The 25,178-nt window shown below is 36.1% G+C and overlaps 1 protein-coding gene across 8 annotated transcripts in view; it reads right to left on the bottom strand.

The window, feature by feature from the left end:
* Positions 1-25,178, bottom strand: part of LOC107089820 (neurexin-2-like) — a 224,374-nt gene that overhangs the window by 11,011 nt on the left and 188,185 nt on the right. For 6 of the 8 annotated variants that reach the window (XM_015382809.1, XM_015382807.1, XM_015382810.1 and 3 more), the window contains 3 exons: positions 10,495-10,666; positions 5,776-5,865; positions 2,426-2,754 (listed from right to left, as the gene is read on the bottom strand). In XM_015382809.1, coding sequence (XP_015238295.1) covers positions 2,426-2,754; positions 5,776-5,865; positions 10,495-10,666 — 591 coding nt within the window. The remainder of the gene's footprint in view (positions 1-2,425; positions 2,755-5,775; positions 5,866-10,494; positions 10,667-25,178) is intronic. The other 2 variants (XM_015382812.1, XM_015382811.1) reach the window with 1 other exon arrangement.

The raw sequence follows: 25,178 nt of genomic DNA, 5'->3' as shown, positions 1-25,178 counted from the left end.
TGCCGGCAGATTTCAGCATTTTAAGTTAAATTAGGCGTTAATAAACTGTTTCAGAGGAGTGATCATAGCGCTCTGCATCATCAGTGCTGTGTCTGTCTCCCTGCCAGCTCCCAGATCGGCAACGAGCTGCTCCTGCTGCTCTAGACGTGCTGCAGGACCTTTTGCTGCACCTTGATGCACGTCAACCATTGACTTTGCATGTAAACTAGCTGCTTTTTCAGCCTCTGCTGCTTTAGGTGCGAACCTATCATAACAGTGGCTAGCTTCCAGCCATGGCGTCCTGCACGAGCACTGGGGGGGTCGATTCGTTCACGTATCAGATTACGATGGAGGGACAAGCAGACGACCATGATTGACGTGTCAGGAACCAATAGCGTAAAACGGACCGTGTTTTGTGATTGGTGGACGTCACTCATTGATTTCACACTGCAGCTGGGACCATTTATTTTAGTTTAACTTCCAGACCTTCTACTTCACTGCTTGCGTGGTAAAAAATGTGTCAGAAAAGATCTGCTACTGCACCTTTAAGAAGAAGAATCATAAAAGAAAAGGTCGGAAATTAGCTCCCTAACAGGAGTTCTATTTGCAATAAATGGTTGGAACGTCTTGATTGAAAAGGAATTCTTGCTAATTCAGCTTAACTGGGCATTGAAACTAGGAACTGAAAAGAAAATATTTTATTATTATATAACATTTATTGATATTTTAAAGGTAAGAACTGATTGCGATCGGTTATTGAGTCTTGATGCCCAACCCTAGTCAAGAACATGTCTGTCCTAGAGTCTTTTTCCAGTAGAGCCTGCCATGTATGATAGACTTTCAAAACTGTGTTGAAAGTCCGATAAAATCACAAGTTTTAGTAAAAAAATATTTAGAAACTTGTTTTAATAGAAATGTAAGTCTTTGTCTTTGAGGGATAAATAATTTACGTATGCTGCTAAATATATTGCAGCAGGAGTATGTTGTTCTTTATAAAAATTGTCATTATTTTTTGAATGAAATTGCAATTTTATTTCCATTTTCCTTTGCACCCCAGGCTTTCAGTTTTTGCTCAGAGTCCCTTGTTGCAGAACTTTACTGTAATCTTTGTGTGAAAAAGTGCTTAGTTCTACTTGAATGCATGGATCTGCACGCTAGCTGCATCTCTCTCTACCTTTCTGTGTGACGACAAACCCCCCTTCAAGCATTTTACCGCCACTTAAAGGCCTGGAGTGAGAAATTATATGTACATCTTACTGATGCTTAAAACAGTGTAATTAAAAATCTCTGCCTCTGCAATTTAAAAATTGTGTTTTGGTAAATTGCAATTTTAATGCAAATGCAATTAATTGTCCTGCCCTTATTTTAACCAGGGGTCGTTTTTTTCTTTGAAAGAGGGAATGTCAGTTTTCAATTCTAAACCATAGTTTCAGACATATGGAGAATAAAGAATTATGACATCTGGAAAATTATCAGTACTAACCAAATATTATTGTAGTTCCTCATTATACTTGTGTTTTAAGTCAGCTAAATTAAGTTTAGTTCTGTCATCTAAATATCATTATTGTTTTCCAATAACTAGTGGTTATCTTCACTGTGCCATATAGGTTGTGTTTTTTCACTGGGGCGTAAATAAATATGCACATCAGCCTTGTTAAATTCAACTGGAACATAACTTCCCTAAATTACACTACTTCCTGAATTTACATATGTGAAGGATGTAGTAAGCTATTAGAGTGCAACCCTCTGATTACTTCAACCTTTTACTTGATTACTTGTAACCCTTGATTAGGTTGTTGGTCCATCACAGGGTAATACAGACGCAACAACTATACATACAACATTTAATCTGTTTTAGGATTGTAGAAGGAAGCCAGGGTAGGAGCAGCCACACATAAACGGGACGCAGATGCAGAAAATTCCAGGATTTAGGATTAGAAATCCAGAACCTCTTTGCATATTATTCCATCCCTCAAACATTAGGAAGTTCACTGAGCAACTGAAACTAAATGTTTCAGATATTTATTCTATGTTTTCCTAAGTTTAATAAAAAAAAAAATAATGTCTTTGACATTAACTTCTATGTACATATGACTATAACAACATTTATTTCTTTGGACATCATTTGTGGGGCCTGATTTGGTAAGTCATTGCATTCATGTAATACAGTTTTTTTCATTCAATATTAAGAATTAAGAGCCTAATTTCTAGTAGGACTAGCCTAAAGGGTAATCTTTCACCATATTAAAAGATAAAGCAATGATATTTTTAACATGGAAAAAGAGTAAAATCTGAGTAACAACAGGAGGTAAATCACATAAAACAGTCAACAAATAAAAAAAATAAATATACGATAGACAGTTCTTTAACAGGTTTGACCCTTTAGAAATATAGAAAATTTAAATTGAATAAAATTAGCATTAAATATTCTTTAAAACTGCCCAACCTTTGAGATGCTCTCCCTCAGGCTGGGGGATCTCTGCCGGCGGGTGGTGGTGGTTGCCATGGTGGTAGTGGTTTCCATAATGGTGGTGGACATGTCGGACACAGCAAGCGGCGTCACAGAGGTGGTGTCCGTAGTCAGTGCCGATAGCGAGTCTCCTACCAAGCGCAGGTTCCCCTCCACCTGAACACTCGGATCATTTTCTGCTGCCAGTTTGAGCACCTGAAGACCGTTGTAATAAAGCCCAGAGATCTGACCTTGGAAGGGCTGACCCTTGTCATAGCCGCCAATTTTAATAGCAGCCTGGCTGTTAAAGATGGTGAGCTGTCTCCCTGATGTTAAATTGGGACATGGATAAAGAACAGGCAGGAAAAAAGAAAGCAGACATGACAAAGTCAAACAGCAGTTTTTTTTATAGGTCAAGTATTTGAACCAGATGAGCTTCAAGGATTATAAACATGTTAAAGATTTAAACAGGTTTGTTTAGATATTAACTTTAAGAGGGATATTTATAACTTTGATTTGAAATTTGGTACAAGATGATTTAATTTTGTTTATGTGTCATTTTAGACATGTTGTACATTTTTGAACATTTTCTTACTTAGTGGAAAAAAGGACTAGTTTCATTATTATTCTCTCAGCTTTAGATGATGATGGATACAGTGCTGTGAAAAAGTATTTGCCCCATTAGGGATTTCTTTAGTTTTTGCTCTGTTCTTGTTAAACCTAAATTAATTATTATATAATTATATAATTATTATATAATTTTCTTTAACGCCTTTTTATTAATGAAAATATAAATATATATCAAAGCGACCTGACCCTAGTTGAGAAAGTAGGGTAACCACATCGATCAAGTAATCGCTGGCGACTATTTGTTACTTTCATGAGTTTCGGTTTATTCTTGTTTGAAGAACTGTTTTAATTCACCCACAGTGGAGGGCTCTTGAACATGTATTGTTTTTTTAAGGTCATACCTCAAGATCTCTTCAGTTTTATGACTGGGACAGTTGCATAATCGAGGTTCTTACCCAGAAGGCCATTAAGTAGCTAGATATTCTCCATAATCTTCTAATAGAGAACATTAATGGTCGTTAATTCTTGCAAGTCTTTGAATCCCTTATAAAATAAAGAAGTCCCAGACCATCATACTATCTCCACCAAATGTGACGGTATAACCCTCTGTTTCTGAAATGCTGTGTTGGTTTTACACCTGGTGTAATGTTCGTTCCAAAAGGTCCCACCTTTGTCCTGTCAGTCCAGATAATATTTTCCAAAAAGGTTTGGGATCATTTAGATTTTTTTTGGCGGAATGTGAGACAGGCTCTCTCCCCTTTATGGTTAGTAGTAGTTTTCAGCTTGGAGCGATCCCATGGATGCCCCCTTTGCAATGTCAAGACCTGTGAGGCTCTACATGCTCTGGATTTATTTTGATATAAGCTACAGGAGTAATTTAGAGTAAGTTTTCCACTCTACCACGAATTCTCATATTTTGGAAAAACTAATTTACTGGAGTTCCCAAGCTTTCAAAATGTCAGTGCAACTCATTTTAGATTGACAGACATCAAAAGCTTTGTTTCTCACTTTCTCTTGCAGGTTTTTAGATCAGGGCATATTCTGCTTTTTGATAATAGTCTAGATAGCCTCTTGTTTCTGGACTGTTCTATCCCAGTGATTTCTTGAGTCTTCACTTATATATATGAACACTTGATTAATTCTAAATTTAAAACAGGGAGTGATCACTTTTTCATGTTAAGCCAGTCGGTTAGGACAGTTTGTTTTCTTAAGAAATTAAATATTTCTGTCATGGTCTAGGTTCTGTTGTTCTTTACTTTGCTCCTTGTTTTCTAGTTTTATTGGTTTAATTCCAGTTTTGTGGTAATTTCTAGATTTATGTTAGTTCTCATGTTTTTCTTTTGTCCTCTATTGCCCTCTTGTGTGTGTATGTTCCTTTCCCCTTGGCTCCCTCATTGTCTCCTCTCACACCTGCTCCTTGTCTGCTCGTTAGCCCTGCCTTTGTCTCTCTCTGCTATATATTCTCTCCCTCTGCTCTCACTCTTTGTTGGTTCCTTGTCTTTGCTGTCTTCCCATGCTGTGGTCTACGTTCCTCGTCTCTCCCCGGCTTCTCGTGTTTGGTTTTCCCTTGATGTCTCCATGGTTCTGGTCTGCGTTTCATTATTAGTTGGATTTTTGGTTTCCTGCCTTTGTTAAACAGTTTCCTTTAATTAAATCCACAAGAAATCTCCTCAGCCTCTCTGCCTCTGCATTTGGGTCCTCCAAACCACAACCAAACCCTGACAATTTCCTGAATTTATTTATCTGTTTATAATCTGCATGTTATTAAGGTTAGTTTCATAATCTTAAACAGCTTAGACTGACATATGAGCAAACACTGAAGAATATTTAAAGGAGGCAAATACTTCATTACAGCACAGTTTTTTTTTTTTCTCCAAGCTTTTAAGAATTTAAATCTCCCGTCTGTTAAGTTTCTTACAACATGAAGCTGAGTACTTATCCTCCCACTGACCCTTTCAGCCATTAGGTCTTTGAAACATGCTTTGCAAAGGCTTTTCCACACATCCCGCTGTGCCCCCCCCATGAGAGGGGCAACGATACCCCACCGCAACATTGTCAGCAGCCTCACTGATAAGCAGTGTTACATCACAGGACTGCAGTAATGGGCCTAACTCAGGAGAATACTTATTAGGAAAGCTAATGGCTGCAAACACTGAACTGCTGTATTTAAACAGCCTGTCAGGGCCGCTGTGTTGTGATAAAATATACTTAGCGTGGGAGGTTGGTGTGACTGCGGAACAACAGGAGGAAATACAAGGTCACAGGGAAAAAGTAAAGGAAGAGCACTTTCAACGGTCTGAACACATCCAGAAGTTAGGGTTTAAAATGTTTAGGTGTTATGAAAGACATTTAGATCAGAGGTTAGTTCCACTGGGGTTACTGAAAAGGTTATACAACATTTTAATGACGTTTTATGTTGAATAATTAGACACAGCATCTATTTATACACACTGGTTAACGGGGATGAAAGGGAGGTTAGACAAGGGTTATGAGATCGATTAATTTATTTTAAAAATGTTTAAGGTGCAACATCTCCACAAGGTGAAAGGATCTAAAATAAATATAAAGGCTGATATTATTGTAAGCTTTATATTGTACCTAATTTCAATGGATTCGTGGCCATGCAATTGTGCTGCCAATAGAGGGCCGAATTAGAATGGCAACATAAATAAAACTAGCTGGATCCTTGTTAGCCTTGTGTTCTGGCGCTGCACCTCTTATGGGGGAAAGATTATTTGGTAGTTATTTCTAGGGTTAATTCATCTAATAATTTTTACCTTTATCGTTTATCCACTCGTCAACTACCCGACCAAGTCTGTACGGGATTCTTTGTCTAGCAATAGCCAGTCGTTCATTATCATAGTGTCCTTCAAAGAATTTGGAGAGACAGGTTAAAGGTTAAAGTCTGCATGCTGAAAGATCACATGGTTAGCAACAACGTCCTTACGACTAACAGGATGAACAATTTGGCAATTTTCCATCCAGCTGTGAGTTAAAACAATGTTATTCTTAACTTAGAGCTATCTAGTTATTGCGAATTACATTCTTAAAATGCTAATTAGAGAAATGTTTAGGCTATTTATAATTCACTACACTAGTTAGTGTGATTTAGCTATTTATTTAAGCAAAGCATAATCTTACATCAGAGATCAATTACAGCAAAATCATTTTATGCAAATAGAGGTTAATTTAGGCAGACACAAGAAATGCAAAACATCTTAATGACTTCAAGACAGTCAGAAATCCCCCATGCAATTAGGCAGTAGATTGCACCCCAGTCAGTATAGAGAGCTAAAGTCTCAGGCCTCTTTTGGTGACGAATAAATTTAAATAAATGCAGAATTACCAGAAACATTCAATGATTTGGATTGTTTTATTACTTAATAATTGAAAACAATTACAGTCAAGTTAAAATGGAAGGCTTAAGTTACCAGGCAATCGTGAAGAAAAAAAATGCAAAAAGCAATAGTTCCAACTCACTCATTTTCTTAAATTTGGGGTAAATAAAACTGGATTTCTGAATCTGAATTCTTGGTATAAGATCAGATTCTCTAACAAGAAATTCCTAAATGATCAATATAGGTATTCATCTCTCCTGATGCCAGTTGTTATTGTGGTATAACTGACGAATCAGCAAATCATCTGATATTTCACTGCACTTATTTTCTTCATAATAAAACAAAAAATGTGAATCGTTTTTGTAACATACATTTTTTTTTTTTGTTCAGAAATGTACTGATGTGGGGAATAACTGCACAAAAAAGTGGCAGAAAGACTATTGTTTAAAATTCACAATGTTCAAAGCAAATTTTAGGTCTGTAAAGCAAGTCTGGACATGATTAACTGAAAGCATATAAAAGTCTTTTAAACAGCAAATTAAACAAAAAGAATGAACCAAATGAGAGCAGGATGCTAGTGTTAGCATTAGACTGAATCGATCTGCATTAAAACACCATGAGCTGTGAGGTTCTTCTTAATCACATTGTGCTGATCTTAAATAAGTAGTGGAACGGTATCTGTATCAATACCTATTGTGAACTAACAGCCTATTATAAGGCAAAGGAAGACATCTTTGGAAGTAAATTGTTTACAATTAAATAAATTGCTTGTTTTTCAAAGATATTTAAAACTGCAATAAATCTTCAACCTTTGGGATATGTCAGTTTTTCATATACATATTGAAACAGAAGTTGTCATCTCAGATCAGTAGTGTCCAAGGTTAGATTTCAACAGTTAGTCCTAGGATTTGTTTAAATGTTTTCTTAGCTCAACAAACAGGAATCCAACAAATGGTTCATTAGTAGAGCTATACAGAACTGATGAGAAGCTTTAGTGCTAACTTAATAATACTGATTTACTAGGATGGATGTTATGGATGCTGGTAAAGCATCGATCATAAGCTATTACCATGTTTAGAACTTTATTTTTATACCATCATCAAACTGAATCACCTTTCTCCACCTTTGTTTGGCAATTGCAGTTTATTTAAAACATCCTCTGACCTCATCTGCCAATAAAACCTAATAAGATTTGATTTTAGGTTCTTTAAAACCCTAGTCTTAACATGTCTGCATGCTAAGGCTGTGTAATATTATAAATCTTGGTTGAGCTTTATATTAAAAATACTGTGAGCTTTCTGTTGAGACTAGGGATGTATATCTAAGCCCCTGTTAATACCATGCAATACAAATCACTCCTGTTCACCATTTAATGCAATTGAAAAATGATTTCATGAAAATATCTCTTCATAAGAACATTTAGTATATGTGATCATTTGTTATAGTTGGTTGGGCTTTGAGAATGTATTAGCTGAACCCATGAGGTTTCAATAGAGCAAAGCAATACATGTAAAAAAAAAAAAGAACACATTTCAAATGTATTCATTTGAATTTTACTCTAAATCTTTTCTCAATTATGCCTATAGAAGCACAGCTGCTGCTGGAGATGTGGCACTTCAACATCAGAGAAGATGAATGCAAGGCAATCTATTTCCAGGACTTTTCATGATCTACGGAAAAGACAGTTTTGCAAAAGAAAAACAGCCAGAATATTGCATATTATAAAATAAATCATTGCAGTAACTGTGGATGCTGCTAATAAACGAACAACCTAATCAATATAGAGTTAATACACTGGCTGTGTTTAACAATACGCTTGAAAGCAAAGTATGATTTTAATGTGTGTAATGTAAATACTAGGAGGTATAAAATACCACATTATTCACAATTAGAATCATCTGCAACACTGAACTGAAAGAACGTTGATAGGGAAAAGCATGAGGAACAGAAGTGACCAATATTACTCAGCTTAAATAAAAATGAAAAGTAAAAAGTTTCTGGATTCCTGAGTCAATATCTGTTATTTAGAACCTATACTGTCTCTGATTAGCGCAAACACACAGCTACATAGAGCATCAGCTACAGCAGCAAACAGATGCATCTGCAGATTTCACGCCAATCAAAAACCAAGGGAGCTACTGTTCTGACTCAGATGATGCCTATATCAAGATTTCAAAATATAATATTCATTTTTCTTGAATTATTTCTTTCTGCACATGGAGTGGACTTCGATGCACTAAAGAATTAAAGAAATGTTACCAGACATTTTAAATGCATTAATTAAACAGACATTGGCAGAACTCTTTAATTTATAATTGGGCTATTATCATTAAGCTTATTTAAATGTGTTCATGCTTTGGTAGGCTTTGAGATTGAAGATACAGCTAACTTAACTTCTTTTGATTGACCATATAATTCAGCTGTCTGAAATATTTTCAATATTGCCCATAGAGGTAAGGTAGTGTACCCTACCTTCATCTCTGTAAACTAGCATCCCATGTAAGCCTGTTTTCCACAGCCAATCCTACATCCAAATTTTCCCATTTTAAATTTGATTCAAAGTCAGGCTATTTTATACACTATGTGTATACAAAATGACAATAAAGTTTGTCAGGCAGCACAGTTAGGCGTCTTACTCTTATATGGTGAACACTGATAAAATTTTTTTTTTTTTTTTTTGGCCCATTAACTGTCTGCCTGCCTCTTGTCCTGCTTTTAGGTTGGAAACAAATGATAAAACGTATTGAATAAGTTGTACATTATTAATAGCATGATAGTTTTACATGAACAAGAGATTAAGTATGAAATATGAAAATATGCTGTAATAATTCCAACATAAATCCTATGTGTAATTTTTTTTTCTGAACAGCCAATGGACCTTAGAAATAAGGTCCGTTTTATGTGTGCCTCTACTGCAGAGATCTTGGCTACAGATGGACCAAATACATTTCAGATTTTGAAAAAAGAAGAGGGAGCAAGAGACCGGACTTTAGCTCTCTATGTAACACATGCAAGCACAAAACTTAAAAAAAAGACATCTACAAGAAGAATTATGTTATAAAAGGTTAATTCTTAGAAAAATACAAGCTTAAAGTTACCAGAATGTGAGGCATATGAATGTGTTTGTTTCATTTAAATTCAACAGTAAGATAGTAATATATCAAAATAAGCCAAACAGGTTGTGGATCTTGGAGTGGCATAAGACACACCTTTGTTTCTGCTGTTTTTTTTTTTTTATCATTACTTCATGTTTTCCAATTCATAGCGAGCAGTGGCCTATAATGCTTTATAAAAGTCATAATTATCACCTACAGCACATGTAAAAAAAAATCTGTAAGTAGCAGAGCAATCCTCTTGACTGCTCTGGTGTTCTTAACTAATTGCCTGTCTGCAAATGTTTCAAAACCACTGATTACAGAGTGTCCGTCTATATTACACAATTCAGATTTCTGCACAACTGTAAAAAAAAATGTGTGCATCATATGTGTGCTTCGATCACCAGCTGGAGGCAGAGAGGGGTCTTGCTTTCCTGTCGCTCTGCCAGCTTGTGCACCTGTTCTGAATGATGTTAATTACTTGACTGGTTCAGAGCAGGTTAAAGCTCAGGCAGCCATGATCACATAATCTATGAGTCTTTTTATACCATTTTGAGCTCCATGTGTAGTTCACATTTATGAAGGTTAGAGATTTTTCTCATTATGTGTACTGGTGCTGTTTTCTGATTGCATCCTCGCTTTACAATTTAGTAAACACTTCTCATCCAATGACACTAACAGTAAAATAATCCTGGTAGTTTCTGCTACTATGACAAGAAGCCTTATCCAGTTATTTGATCAAATTATTCTTAATCTTAGAATTTAGTTAGTAAATGTAATGTCAGGCTTTTCTGGTTTAAAAAAAAACAATCAAAAATTCAAGGTGGTCTGCAGCAAATCAAACAACACCCAAATAAAATGGATGTGTTTACTCGAAAATTTGACCCTTTAATTGTGTTTGTTTGTCTGTTTGTGTGTGACGATAAAATTGCCCAATAAATAAAAATTACATTTCCCACAGACAGACTATTAGCAGTCCCTGGATGCTTAGTAACAAAAATCCATGCTCTTCCTCATCTGATAATCTCACAGTTTGCTCAACATGCCGCCTCACTACACTTACCTGGTGGGTACCGTTCAATGACTGGATGGTTGTCCACCTGGAGAGTGGCATTGCCACCACTGCGTGTGAAGCGCACAACGTGGTACTTTCCATCATTTACAATGGCAGCTGGCTCTTCAATGGAGATGTCATCTGTTCCCACATTAAAGATGACACCCACTTTTCCTTGATCCTGCAGGCGAAAAAAGTAGGAAGAAAGGTAATGGATGAAGCAACGGCCTAAAGAGTGATTAATGTAGCGACCTTGCATGAGACTGAGGAGAAAGACTTACATTAGTACAATAAATAAGTGTATTGGTCCGTGTCTTCAAATGGCATGTTTTTGGCTGCTAATGCCATTTTCTATGGGGCCAAAATTGTTGCTTTATTATTTGCAAATGTGTGTGGAGAGTTGTGTATCTGTATCTCAATTTGTGTGTGTGCAGTGGGATTTGAAAATGTGTAAATGAAACTTTAAATGTGTGAGGAAATTTGTGTGTCTGCAAAACAATCTGCAAATGTGTAAAAATCTACTGTGTGTGTAATCTGGTTTCCAAATGTTTAAAAAAATCCACAAATCTTTATTCAGATTTACAACTATGTATTGAGATTTGTAAATGTGTAAAAAATCCACTAAACTGTATTCAAATCTACAAATGTGTACTGAGATTTACAAATCTGTATTCAGATTTACAAATCTGTAGTTTTTTGGCCCCATAATTTGCCATTTAATTTGACCACTTGTTACTGAGATGTCCTTTGTCTTTGGAGTCTTTGGATGGACTCCTGATCTGCACAGGATGTAGTTGGGAACCCAAAAAAGCACTGATAATTGGTAAAAGTAAGCCAAGACCTTTAGCGCCTATGAGGAACTAAATAATGAAATAGATTGAGCATTAGTACTTTGAAACCCGATGCCTTGTTGCTCAGCCAAAAGAAGTGGATTTCTTAGTTTAATTTGAGAATATATTTCTGTGCCATGTGAGATTGTTTAAGTATGCGTGAGGGGAGACATAATGTAATGGTCAACTGACAGGCAGATCTGAAATCATTTCCAACCCTCATCTATGCTTATGACCTTGGTGTAATGAGATTTCAAATATAGGCAGCTGAAAGTATTTCCTTCTGAGCTCACCAATGAGAAAAGGTCAAAGAGTCTCAGTATTCAGAAGGGGTTCAGCGTTAAGACTACTCCTCTCTATTTAAAGTAGCCTAAAAAAGTGAGAAAAGCTTTGAGTTTTGGTGAGGATGCTTGTAATTGAAAGCTAGCTAGTTATCTTTGACAGATGGTGACTAGGCTTTTTGAAAGAGGCCCAACAGATTCTGAAAAGACTTTAATGATATTAACACTTTTTGACTCCCTTACCATTAGCTGCTAAGTTCATCAAAGTTGTCATGTTTATCGCTACTTCCTATGAGCTAACATAGTATAACTGCTTTTAAGGAATTTGGCCTTTATTTGATCTGGATGTCATGATCTTGGCACTGATGGCTGGCCTAATTGCTCATTTCATTCACCTCCCTAAATCTGCCCTGTCTCCAATTTCCGCTCCTTTAATCCACCTGCTCCTGCTTCTAAATATGCAGCTTTGTTCCAGCTATTGGGGCCAGATTATTGATGTTGATGCCTTTGTTCATGTTCTCGTTCTCAGGGGCCAGTAAAGAGAGGGATTTTTAAGCGTTTATCTGGGGCTCGCATTGCTTCTTTTAGCCGGGCATACACTGTGCAATATTTTCAATCATTGCACGCAGCTACAGCTCACACTGTACAACAAAAAACTGCAGGGTTTAAAAGTTCACAGCTCACGATGCATGTTCTCACACTGTGCAACCCGACGCTCTGATGCAATCTACCTGCTCACACTGTACGTCTAAAAACCACGTCGGACTCAGCTCCGCAGTGAGATGGCGCTACTCGGACTCGTCTATCCGGAAGCCAAATGAGTAGAAGTGGAATATGAAGCTCACTAGAGAGATACGCGCTGCCTTGGCAATTTGTACAATATTGTGTGCTAAAAACGCCCTAAAAAGAAAAGCCGACGAAGACATGGCTGAGCAAACGTGGCTACTACGGTCAGTCAATTTGACAAGAACTCGATTTCACTCACTGCACCCCTGCCATGCGTCTGTGTTTACATCTGAGAGGAAGAAGAAGAATCCTTGTTTGTGCATGCTTCCTGAGCGATTTGCCCACGACGGCAGGCTGAATTTCAAACATGTTTGATTTTTCCTAACCTCACGATTCCTGTTCGGGAGGTGGTCGTACAGTACACAACACACGATCAGGCTGAAAGTCGGCCTGATCAAAAAATTCTTGTACGACTGGAGAATCAGCCTGAAAAGGGCAAAAAAATCATACATTGTATGCCCAGCTTTATTGATCCTGGGTCCTGTAGGGTGAGTCTATACAGCATATTTTTCCTCTGAAGAACCTTTGTATCCATGCATACATACCACGGGAGTTTGGTTCAAGGTGTTCACAAATACACACTACTACTAAATACTAAGCTGGAGCTACAGATATATACCACTCTAAATAATATTGTGTAATCACCATAGGTTTTGCCTTCCACACACACGGATATTTAAGGGATACCCACTGCTCTAGAAGCTTTATTTGATGTTTACTTTGGTTGTTGACTTTTTTCTGCTGTTATGTTCTCCATTTTCTGTCCCTCTCCTGTCATACAGCTGTGGAAGCAGATTTATTAGGAGTTACTGTATATCTTCTGCTTTCTCTATTTTTTTCTGTTTTGTTTTATTTTCTATGTTCTATCTCATGTGCTTCTCTGTGCTTCCCTGACTTTACTTACACGTCTTTTATTTGTATATAAAAGCCAAAATTGAGATGTTGTTCATAATTACATTTCATGCTCTAAAAGATGACTAAACACAATGCAATATTATTAGTGATATTAACAAAATACCATGCTTTTTTCTTAAGAGTTCATTGAAAGTTCCCCTTCAGAGTCAGCTCACATTTCCTGAATAAGATCCCTCTTGACAGTATCCTGCTGTTTCTCTTCTGGTTGACCAACTTCTCTGCCTTTCAGTCTTTCCCAAGTCTGACCAGCATACCTCCCTGAAAGGTCAGAGCTGCTTCTTTATCTACAGCCTTTGGGTGCCACTAATACGAAACATTGGAAAACAAACTGTGTGTGGTTTGTCTTTTTCGTTGGTTTTTGCACCCTGGTGGTCTTAAATTGCCTTAAGATAAAATATATGGTGGGAGTGGTTAGTTCAAGGGATTGAAACATTAAATTTCCAGTGCCTGAATTGATAAAATTCAAAGAACATTTGTTTTTTTTTTGTTTTTTTTTTTGCATAATTTGAACCTGATCTTTGACTGTTGAAAATAAGTATAGGTATAGACCTAATAAACAAGAACAGACGGTAATTAAACACTGACATGGAATGGTCCTTTCATCTTCTCCCACTTATTCCATCAGGGTTGTGGTGTCTATCTCCGGCAATCTATGGGCAAAAGAAGTAGTACACCCTGGACATGTTGCCAGTCTGAGAACCCAAGGAGAACCCAGGCATGCACAGGGAGAACATGCAAACTCCATTAGACTCTGTGCCAGGAAACAAACCCAGAACATTATTGCTGAAAGGTAACAGTGCTAACCACTGGTCAACAGCGCTAACATCAATGTGCAGACATTGGTGTTTAACTGAAATCAAACCCGGCAAACTTGCTTGCTCCTCTGTGGCACATTCATTTGATTAACTTGGAAAAACTATTACGTGACTGTGCTTACCTCTTCTTTAAAAGATAACATTTCTTACACATACCAGTTATTATGTTATATAGACTGCTTCCTCCATCAAAATGTTGTTGATGATTCACGTATATAAAAAATAAGATATAACAGGATTTTGAATATTCTTTTTAGACTCGAATATCGCTACTTAAGTTAAAGTCGCTAATGATATTCTCATGGCCCCAGATAATAGAGTTGTGTCTGTATTTGTCCTGTTATATCTTAGTTCTGCATTTGATACGGATGATAATAATAGTCTTTCAGAAAGGCTTGAACATTTTGTTAGAATTATGGGAACTGCTCTAGGCCAGGTTAAATCTTATTTATCTGACAGATTACAGTATGTTTGGCTGATGATCCTCAGCTATATTTGTCTGTAAATCCAGATGAAGCTAATCCATTACATAGATTACAGGCATGTCTTGAAGACATAAAAACCTCGAAGACTTTTAACTTCCTAGTCCTGAATGCAGACAAAACAGACATTATAGTCCTTGGACCAGTCTTTAAAAGAGAAGCTGATTAGTCAGTTACTTAATTTGGATAATAAATGAGTCGATGCAATCAACTGGTTTTCCTTAGATACAAAACTTTAAATCAATTTGACTGTATGATCTGGTCAACTGTATAGTGCCTTGAGATGATGTGTGTTGTGAATTGGTGCTATATAAATAAACTGAATTGAATTAAATAAAAAAAATCTTTGTTGTTTGTGATCAGGGTCAGTCATTTAAATCCCATATCAAAGAGGTTTGTAGGATTTCCTTCTTTCTTTTTCCAGATATCCTGTCCAGGGGTTATGTTGAGAAACTAGTCCATGCATTTCTTACTTCAAGGCTGGACTATTGTTGTTATTTACTATCTGGAAGTCCACAAACTGTAGTTAAAAGCCTTCAGGTGATAGAAAATGCTGCAGCAAGAGACATGATGAAAATGTAAAAAAAGTAATCACATTCTCCTATCTTATCTTATTACCATTGTCTTCTTGCTAAATCCAGAAGAGAATTTAAAATGCTCCCTCTCACATATAAAGCCATAAAAATGGCCAAGCTCCATCTTATATCAGAGATCTGATTGTTCCTTGTGTTCCTAACAGAGCACTTTGCTCTCAATCTTCAGGTTTACTAGTGGTTCCTTGAATTTCTAAAAATAGAATGGGAGGCAGATCTTTTAGTTATCAGGCTCCTGTCCTGTGGAACCAACTACCAGTTTTAGTCCATGAGGGAAACTCCCTGTCTACTTTTAAAGTTAGGCTTAAAATGTTTTTGACAAAGCTTATAGAGCGGCTCAGGTTATCCTGAGCTATCTCTATAGTTATCTTGCTGTAGGCTTAGACTGAGGGACATAGGGACCCCTTTTCCATCATTTTGCTTCATTCTATTTCTATTCTGCAGTATTTGTTAGTTCATCCTCCAACTTAATGCTCTCTCTGCTTTTTCTCATCATATTAGCTACATCTGGTCTGTTCCTATAGGCTGTGGCACCACCCTGGAGAGAAATATCAGCTGTGCCGCTGCCATCAACACCTTTGTTAATAGATGTCAGAACCTGGCCTTTGTATTCAGTATAGTCCTGATTCTCTGACTGTGACTGACTGTATGTGCTCTCTTTCATCCTCTGACATGGGAGCTGGATCTGGCTTATCTGCCTGGCTGTTTGTTTCTGGGAAGGGGCTGCCTTGTCAAGCTGGTTTACTGTTTTCTTTTGTATCTCTGCTTCTTTCTGTATCTCTGCTTCTGTCTCCCTGAACCCCAGTCTGCCTCTGCAGATGGCCACTCACGCTGAGTCTGGTTCTGCTGGAGGTTTCTTCCTGTTAAAAAGGTTACTGTCGCTACAAGCATGCTTGGTGTGAGTCAATAAATCGATGCAATCAGCTGGTTTTCCTTTGATAGAAACCTTTGAACCATCTGACTGTACGATCTGGTTTAATTGTCTCTGTAAAGTGCCTTTAGATGACATGTTGTGAATCGCCCACTATATAAATAAAATGAACAGATATGAATTACTGAAACTGCAGGAAAAAAAGACTAGATTAAGTAACTAGTTCATATTTTACATATTTATATTAGTATTTTCAATTTTTCTTTTTGAGTTGCCAAATTGTACACAAATGAATTGTTGTTATGACAACATAAGATACAGTATAACTGATTTATCTGTAATGTTTATCTTTTTGGTGCAAAAAAAGAAAAAAAAAATCAATGTAAAACATAGAAGACATATCCAAGAGTTCAGAGAGAGCCAGGCTTACTCTTACATGAGAGGTGTGTTTTATTAACCAGGGACATTAAGATACTGTGTTTTCAATGGCTAATAACAGTCTGTTTATGTTTACTGTAGCATCATATTAATGACCACAGGGAAGCGGAACTCGTTTTAGAATGACTTTAGGTAATTATTTTGCCATCAATAAAGTGTGTTGAGGAATCCTTTTTCAAAGATACAGGTCATCTTAACTTTTTCAACTTAATCCATGTCTCATTTAAAATATTAGATTTAATCAGTAAATCTACAGTAGTGTTTTGAGTTGGTTTAAATGTCTATAAAACCTAAGTAAGAATAATTTTTGTCCTTTTATAGACATGAGTACAAATCTGTGATAAAAGAAAGATATAAGAAAGAGATCATGAGCTGTTAATATTAACTTTCTGAATACGTATACTGATGATGCAACTATTTTTTAATGTCTTTTTATTGCTCTAATTTATTTGACAGTGTAGTACTCCTTGATTTTAAGCAGCAGACTTCATTATTTTTGGTCTACTTTGTCTGAAATATATCTTTCAAACATTTGTTGATTAGTCTAAACAGGTACCATTTTTTAAGGGGTGAGAAAAGCAAGGAAGATCTCTGTGGATAATGCTTTGCACCTTGTGCAAAAAGGAGGTGATTGTTTATGGTCTGTAGATGTCTCTTGCTAGTAAATTTAAGGAACCCCTCACAGTGAGTTATGTATTGGTGATTACTGCATTGCCTCTCAAGGGTGAAGCTTACGTACAAGCTTAAATTTATCTGATAACGTAACATAAAAGTATTCATGAGACTAAAGTGCCAGACTAAAAGTCTCATCATGGCTTCAAGCTTTTAAAACGTGTAGTCGAGTCTACATCTTTCTTTTTGAGACTTCCAAGGGAAGGGAAGGTCAAATCTCTCTTTTACATCAAAGCCCTGCAACAAACATTCAGTAATAGATTCAATCCCCTCCATCACAAATCACTTTGTCCTTTGACTTTATAGGGGGCAATTCACCAACATCACTGGTCGTGTAACCATTTGAATCATGCTTGGATTATGGAATCAAAGAGGTATTACTTATGATTCTAGGCTCATCTGTGAGAGGTTCCCCCAATCCTAGGGCCCCTATGCCTCAGGCCCCATCCACATGGAGGCAACATAAGGTGTATCCATAATGTTATTTTGTTGTCTACGCCGTGCATTACAGAGTGGTGAAATTACAAAATATTGGTGTCATGTTTCTATTTGTACATGTTAGCAGTTTCTGTCCCAATTTCTCTCTGTTACCCATGTTTGTCTCTTACCTGAAATGTTTCTGTGTTTACTTAGCGTAAGTTGTCTGCACATGCTCCATATTTGTGTTATCTCTTTATGATGTATTTTTGAGACCGTTTCAAAATACAAAATGCAGCAGCTGTGATTTTTTTTAATATTGCATATAAAAATACATAGTGTTCATCTTGACATTGTCTAGGCTTTAAGTCTCATGTAACCTATCCAAATGCATTCAGTGCCTTCTGTACAAGGACATGTGTTTCCTACCATTCTCCACATAATGTCCTTTTCAGATCTGATGGATAAACTTTTAAATGTCACACCTGCTGCATAACACCTTACAGTTTATTGTGGTTAATGTTTTATCACTATCCATCAAAGTGGATCAGTGGGGCTATATTTGGAGAGGATTTCACCCAATATTTTGTGTTGGATGCTTTCAGTTGATAGATTATAAGATAACATTGAGGTCATTAGGTCATAAAATTAGTTATGTGACATGGTCACTGCTTTAACCATCTATACATATACTATATGGGTCAGTATTAAAGCTACCATATTATACCCCTTTAAAAAAAAATATATATATATATCAACAATGAGACTCCCAAATCATGTTCCATCTGTTTGTGCAGGGACATTCCTCTCACATTAGGCAGACAGCCTTTACCAAAAATTTAATTATTTAGCTCTTCTTGTCTACAGACCGCTCTGGAAATTAGATGTTGGATCTTGGCCTGTTTTTCAGTGTAGTCCTGTTTCTCTTACTTTGACTAAGGGGATGTGCTCTCTTTCATCCTCTGACATGGGAGCTGGCTGTGTGTTTCCTGGATGGGGCCACCTGTAGAACTGGTTGACAGTGCCTTTTGTATCTCTGCTTATTTCTGTATGTCTGCTTGTCTCCTTGAACCCCAGTCTGCTTCGGCAGATGGCCGCTCACACCGAGCATGGTTCTGCTGGAGGTTTTTTCCTTTTGAAAGGGAGCTTTTCTCTCCACTGGCGCTACAAGGATGCTTAGTGTGAGGTATTGATTTTGAGTCAATGAGTCGATAAAAACAGCTGGTTTTCCTTAGATCGAAAACTTTGAACCAATCGGACTGTATGATCTAGTTGAATTGTCTCTGTAAAGGTCTTGAGATTACATATGCTGAGCTGCTATAAAAATAAACTGAATTGTCAGCTTATGTCCCCTAATGACATCATAAAGGGCATGTTTTTGAACCAGAGCATTTTGAGCACATATTAGCGAAGATATGGAGAAAGGCAATGCTAGAGGTGAAAGGGTTTTCATTTGACTGTTACAAAATGTTTATAATTTTAATTTAGCATAATATGGAAACCTTTAAACCTCTAATCACCAATCCTAAAAGTGGCATTTAGATCCTAGCCTTCTTTGAAACAAATGGTGAATATCACTGTCAGTTTTTGTTCTGGTTTTGACATTTTAATTTCAATGTTCTGTAGAGTACGATGGTGAAGTATTTTGCACTGTGGCCCCATTGAAAGAATAACCTAGATTTGAATATCAGTCTGCTGTTATTTTCTATGTATTTATATATGTGGATTGTCTCTGGTTACTCAAGCGTCCTCCTGCAGTCAAAAAACATTACTCTCTCCATATCTAAGTGTGTCTTTGTGATTTTCTTGTGTGTCTCTGCATTCCCTGTGATGGACAGGTGACCTTTCCAAGGTGTACCCCACCCACTGCTCATTGACAGCTAGTGATAGGCACCAGCCACCAGACCCCTAATAAATACGATGGACTGAATTCATTGTTCCGTAACATACAAATCCTATGAATGTCCAGTGTTAAATCATAGTTTAAGGTGTTATAATGAATCTATAACCTGTGATAATCCGTCTTTTAAGCAGACTAGACTATGTCTACACCTAAATAGCGGCATACTTTTTGGATTAGATTTGGTTAAAATGATTACTCTACATAACCAAAAAGCAGTTGTAAAGACTGTTGTCAATATTCCGATTTATGACGCAGAAGCAACAGCTAATGAAATCCACATGAATTTGACTGAAAACAAGGGAGCTTAATGTACAAATGTACAAACCCTTGAAGTTAGTCTCTAAAAGCTGTCGGCTAATTAAAATCAGTGGTACTGATCCTCACTGGGGAAGATTACAGTGTTAGACTTCGCAGTGAAGAACACCTAAGTCACATGTTCTACAAATGCAAGCCAAGAAACCCTGTTATCACCTTTTTACATGCATAATTAAATACCCTTACAGTATCTCTGAGTATGTCCCTTACATTCCATGTTTCTCTTGATTCCACAGCCTTCACTGAAGGTTACTAAGACTTTAATTACTCTACTGATGGGGGTGTGTGAGGAGCAGTCATTAGACAACTACAGGGCAGAGCGACCTAAGGTTAATCTAAGCCTTATGTTGGATAAAACAATTAAAACCTCTCCAGTTAGAACAGACCTGGCAAAGGCCACTGAAACCCTTGTGAAATGAATTTTGCCCGTTTTTATTTCTTTGGTTTCTAATAGCAACACATGGTTAAAACCACTCTTCATATTTGATATAACAGCAGCTTGCTTCTAAAGCTTTGTCTAACCCAAGTTTCTATTTTTTTTTCCCAACTTATTCATTGTTTCTTTGGGTTTTTGTGAAATTATCTTCCACCTGAATTATAAGTCATGATCAAATATCAATCCCATTGAAGGGAGAGGGATCAATTATCATGTAGATAAAACATGATCGTAAGGATTTATCTTTGATTAGTTGAAAGGAAAAATCCTTCAGGGCTCTGGCAGAGCTGCGATGAGACATAATTGCCACTTCATACATCTTTAAACAGATCTTAAAGTGGACAGATCATTATTCTTTTAAGAAGACCAGCAGATCTGTCTGTCTCGGTTTGTCATTAGCCAACTGTCTTTCTGTGTTCTGCCTGGCTTTACTAGACTCTTTGCTGTAGACGTCTTAGTGCTGCTGGGGATTCGGAGGCGTCTTATCTTTTTCATTCCCACTGGAATAAAGAAAGTGTCTTTTCAGCAGCTTAGCGATAGGTATGGCAGGCGGTAACAGATACAATAGAAGTAAGCGTGGAGAGCCGATTCTCTTTCATTTTGAAGAGATTACTCGATGGAAATGAGACATCAAAAAATAAGAACCTTCCAAGCTTTTCTCCTTTGAGCTCTTTTCAAAATGATCAAAGGAAAGTATTTTGTCTAAAATGAGATCCATATGCAAATAGATTACTATAAACTTATAAAAGTATTAAAAATATTACATAAAAATTGTTCAATTGAAAAAAAAAAAAAATCTTTGGCATTTACAGACCATAGACAAGTTTGCACAATTAGGTTAATACACTGCTGCACTACGAAATTTGCATATATACAAAAAAGCTTAATTAAAGTCTTAAATTACCAAAGTTCCTTCTCCCATGTTGCCATTTCCTCTACATGGATCAAGGCAATTTTGCGAAGAGGAGTTCATATGGCTTTTTACACGGCATTCCTCTACAAAGGCCAGAACTGTGGAGTACATGTGAAATAGTTGTCCTATTTCTGCTGTTTTGATTAAATTTCTCCATGTATGCTCTCAGTTTGGATGAATTTTTTTTAGGTTTCTCGGTTGTACCATGAAGTTTACATTTTCAGATAACAGATCAGTCAGCTGTACAGTATGTGAGATGTTCATAGCTTTTAATTTTGATTTATAACCCAATCCTGCTTTTTTTGCTAAGCTGTCACATAAATTTCACATAAATTTCCAATAAACTATAATTACATTCTTAAGCTATAAATGGAACACACTATAAAAACGTTTTAGATGCATGAAACCTTTGCAAGACCCTTAACTTCAGCAGATTCTACCCCACTTAACATGATCTACAAATCTGAATAAATCAGGTGACATATATTATTTTATTTAAATTATTACTCTGCAGCCCAACATGTTTTGCTAATTGACTGATAGCTTCATTATGAAAATTCATGAAAAAGTAATTAAAAAAAAACCTAATCTAGTTACCAAATAAATATATTTAGCCTCTCTTCAGCAGGACACATGGCTGTGTTGCATCACTTATTCAGCAATTCTAATCAACATAATTTAACAGTGAAAGCTTTGTGTATTACATTTTTTAGTCACTCATTAAAAACATGATCATTGGAGACCAACATTTGCTTCTAATATGCTCTCTGGTGAATGTGACGGTTTGTTTCATTTGAGCAGAATAATTGGCCTATGGAGCTCCACAGCATTGCACAGTTGCATTAAGGCCATGTGACTAGTTTAATGTTCTATTTCCCTGTGATTATTTATCATGCTATAGTTCTAACAAAAAAAGGTGTGGAGAATTGTGAGAAAAGACTCTTATCTAAATCACCTATGTCACTGCCACATATAGAAGTCATAAATCAACTGTTTCCTTTACTATTTTCAGCTCTCCCTTGTGATTAGTGTTATTTTGACCAGCAGTGAGCAGTTTCTCTCTTCCTGGATTTTTTCAAAGCCTTCTTTAAAAGAAAATTAAAGCACAGTAACAGAATGTGAATTACAACACATTTTTTTCAAGTGACAACAACCGCCTTAAATATTTCAGAATTTCATTCCATGGAATGCAAATAAGGTGTCAAACTAAGCAATCTGTCTGTTTGTGAGAGGCTTGGCGGCTTCTGAAAAACAAATAAAAAACTGCCGGTTTTGCAAATTGGCAGCGGTGAAGACATGCAAGTGCAAGATACTGTAGGCAAGGTCAGCGTCACACTTTTCAAAGTGAGATGATTTCAATGAGAAGTAGACAGAAGGACTTTTGGATTAAAAATAACTAGAATCTTAAAAATCCTATAACAGACTAGGATCTTTGGGTAAATCTTACCATAAACATGTTAAGTATTCATAACCCTGGTAGATTTAAATCCAAGGTAATCTGTTCATTTTATTAACAATTTTTTTTTCTGAATAGAAATTTTGTTTTGTTTCATGACTTCAGTCTGTAGAAGTACTACTACAGATTGAAAAAAATACAATTTTTAAACTTTTTTATCTTATTTTTTCTGTGCAAAGGATTTTATTTAGCAGGGACAGACAAGAAGGGCAGATGGAAAAAGCTGAATAAAGGGCAACCGTGTGAAAAGCTCGGTTAGCTTCCATCTTCTCGTCAGCTGACAGAAGACAAGTAAACTGTGCTTTTTAACAGTGGTTTTCCTCTTGCCATGCTTTCATAAATAACAGACTTGTGGTGTGCACAACTAATAGTTTCCCTGTCAACTGTTTTTTCCACCTCAGCTATGGATCTCTGGAGCACAACTAAATTGAACATGCACCTTTTCCTAATTCCAGTGGAAACATAAAAAAACTGCTATGAGAAGAGTGTGATGGCTGCATCATTATACCTTTTGGGAGATCTCTTTCTTTTACCAATCAAACAAATACAGTTCTTGGTTGCTGAAAGAACCCCAATTATATTCTGTAAAAATAGGAAAATAATTATTAATAATATTAAATATGTTTCCATGCAGAATGTTTTTTAATACATGGATATACAGTAGATGAATGTCCTCTTTTGGCTCATTAGACTAGTACCAATTTAAGAACTGACCTTTAGTTTAAACATTACAAGGGACAATACTTTAGAAGTAATTTAAGTTTTTTTTTTTTATAAAAGAAGAAAAGATTTTGAATTACAAATTTGAACAGTTGTTAATCTAATTTCATGAACAGTAAATAATCTCTTGAATTTCAGTTTTTGACTGCTGGGATTGCCTTATTTTAATCTACACATGGATGTACCAGTTAAGGTTCTTCTATTACTCCAAACGATAAAAACTTTTTTACTAAAAAACAACTACATATCCTCTACTAACATAGTCTAACTACAATTAGCAGTTTGTATAGCCTTTAGTCCAACAACTTATTTTTTATACTAACTAGTTTGTATTGTCATCAATCAGTTGCGCACATGTTATTGTGGAAACATTAGAAAGTGTGTTGCAAAATTGCTGAGATACATACATGCATCGACCCTTTATTGTGTTGTTTTTCTTACAGTAGTTAGCAATTTTTATTTTTTTATTTTTATTGCATTCTTTTTGTATTTCTAGATTAAATTGATTGGGTTTCAAGTAAAAGAAAATTGAAAATTTAACATTATGACTATAGTATAGTATAATTCAGTAGTATTTTGGTTTACATGCATATAAAATGTTCATTCCTTTAATACATGAGCTGGTGAGAAATATCTTGTTAATGGCTTATATTGCTACAAGGTGCGGGCCTGTATTGTATCGTTTATTGTTATGTTAAATTTCTAGTCATGATAAAAATTTTGATTTATCGTCTAGACAATAAGTTTGAATTAGAATAAGATAAAAAAATGTAAACCTACTAGCGTTTGTGATTGAAGGGCTATGTTGCTGTGGCCTGCATTAACAGCTACAGTTACTAAAGAAGGATTTCAAAGAATTATCAAGTTCATTATTATTACAATAGTATGACAAAATATTGTAGTAAGATATTAACGTAACTGCTTCTACCAGTTTAGAATTAAATCATTTATAAATCTGACTATTTTTCAAATTTGGAACAAGAACGTACTAAAAGGGGTGACATGAAATTTCTGGATCTGATTTTTGCTGCAAATTAAACGCCCTATTAAATTGAATGACAGTTGAAGTGAGTCCAGAACAGATCAAAGTGCTGTCTGTTTTAAATATAGTATTATTCCAGTACCAAAATATGACATTTAAAGCTAAAGTGTGGCCTTCACTGCTAAATGCTATGATTGGTTTGGCCTTCTTTTATCGTCAAAACATATTCATGTTTTGCTATTGGTGATTCTAAATTAGCTGTAGATGTGCACCTGTATCTTTTTATTATACCTAACAACATCACAGGAGGACATGTGTTGTTTTTGCATAGAATTATTCAAGCTTAATTTATGAAGGGATGCATATTACGCTTTCAGAAAGCATGAGTTCAAAGGGAACCACATACACACCAATTGTTGACAGGTGGTTTGACAACAGATGTGATTTCAATTATTACAGCACTCAGATAATTGACAGATTGCTTTCCCGGTTTCGCATCCTGTCATGTTTACAAACTAAAACACACCTTCAACAAAAGAAAAAACAAGCATCTGTTGACTTATTGGGTTTTAATTTATAACAGAATATAGTTTAGAGACCTTGTGCTAATTGGATGCTCTGTTTTCTTCCCATACTATCATTTTTCTAGGCCCTTATTTATATCAATGTTTGGACTCTGATGTCAAACATAAGTGAATCATACAAGCTGGGTTGTCTTACAGCCAAGAATAAAGGCATTAATCGTTAGAATTTAATCTGAAATATGCTACAATTGGCTTTAGGTGCATTATTAATTAAATTTGAAACTCAATGAATCATTGCAGATGAGCCCCTATTTAGAAGGAAAAAAGTCGGCTCATGGAAGTTT

Source organism: Cyprinodon variegatus, unplaced genomic scaffold (genome assembly GCF_000732505.1).
Source record: "Cyprinodon variegatus isolate N-32 unplaced genomic scaffold, C_variegatus-1.0 Scaffold267, whole genome shotgun sequence".
NCBI classification, from domain to species: domain Eukaryota; kingdom Metazoa; phylum Chordata; class Actinopteri; order Cyprinodontiformes; family Cyprinodontidae; genus Cyprinodon; species Cyprinodon variegatus.
Note: the sequence above shows the minus strand (reverse complement) of the source record. Positions and strands in the feature narration are given on the sequence as shown.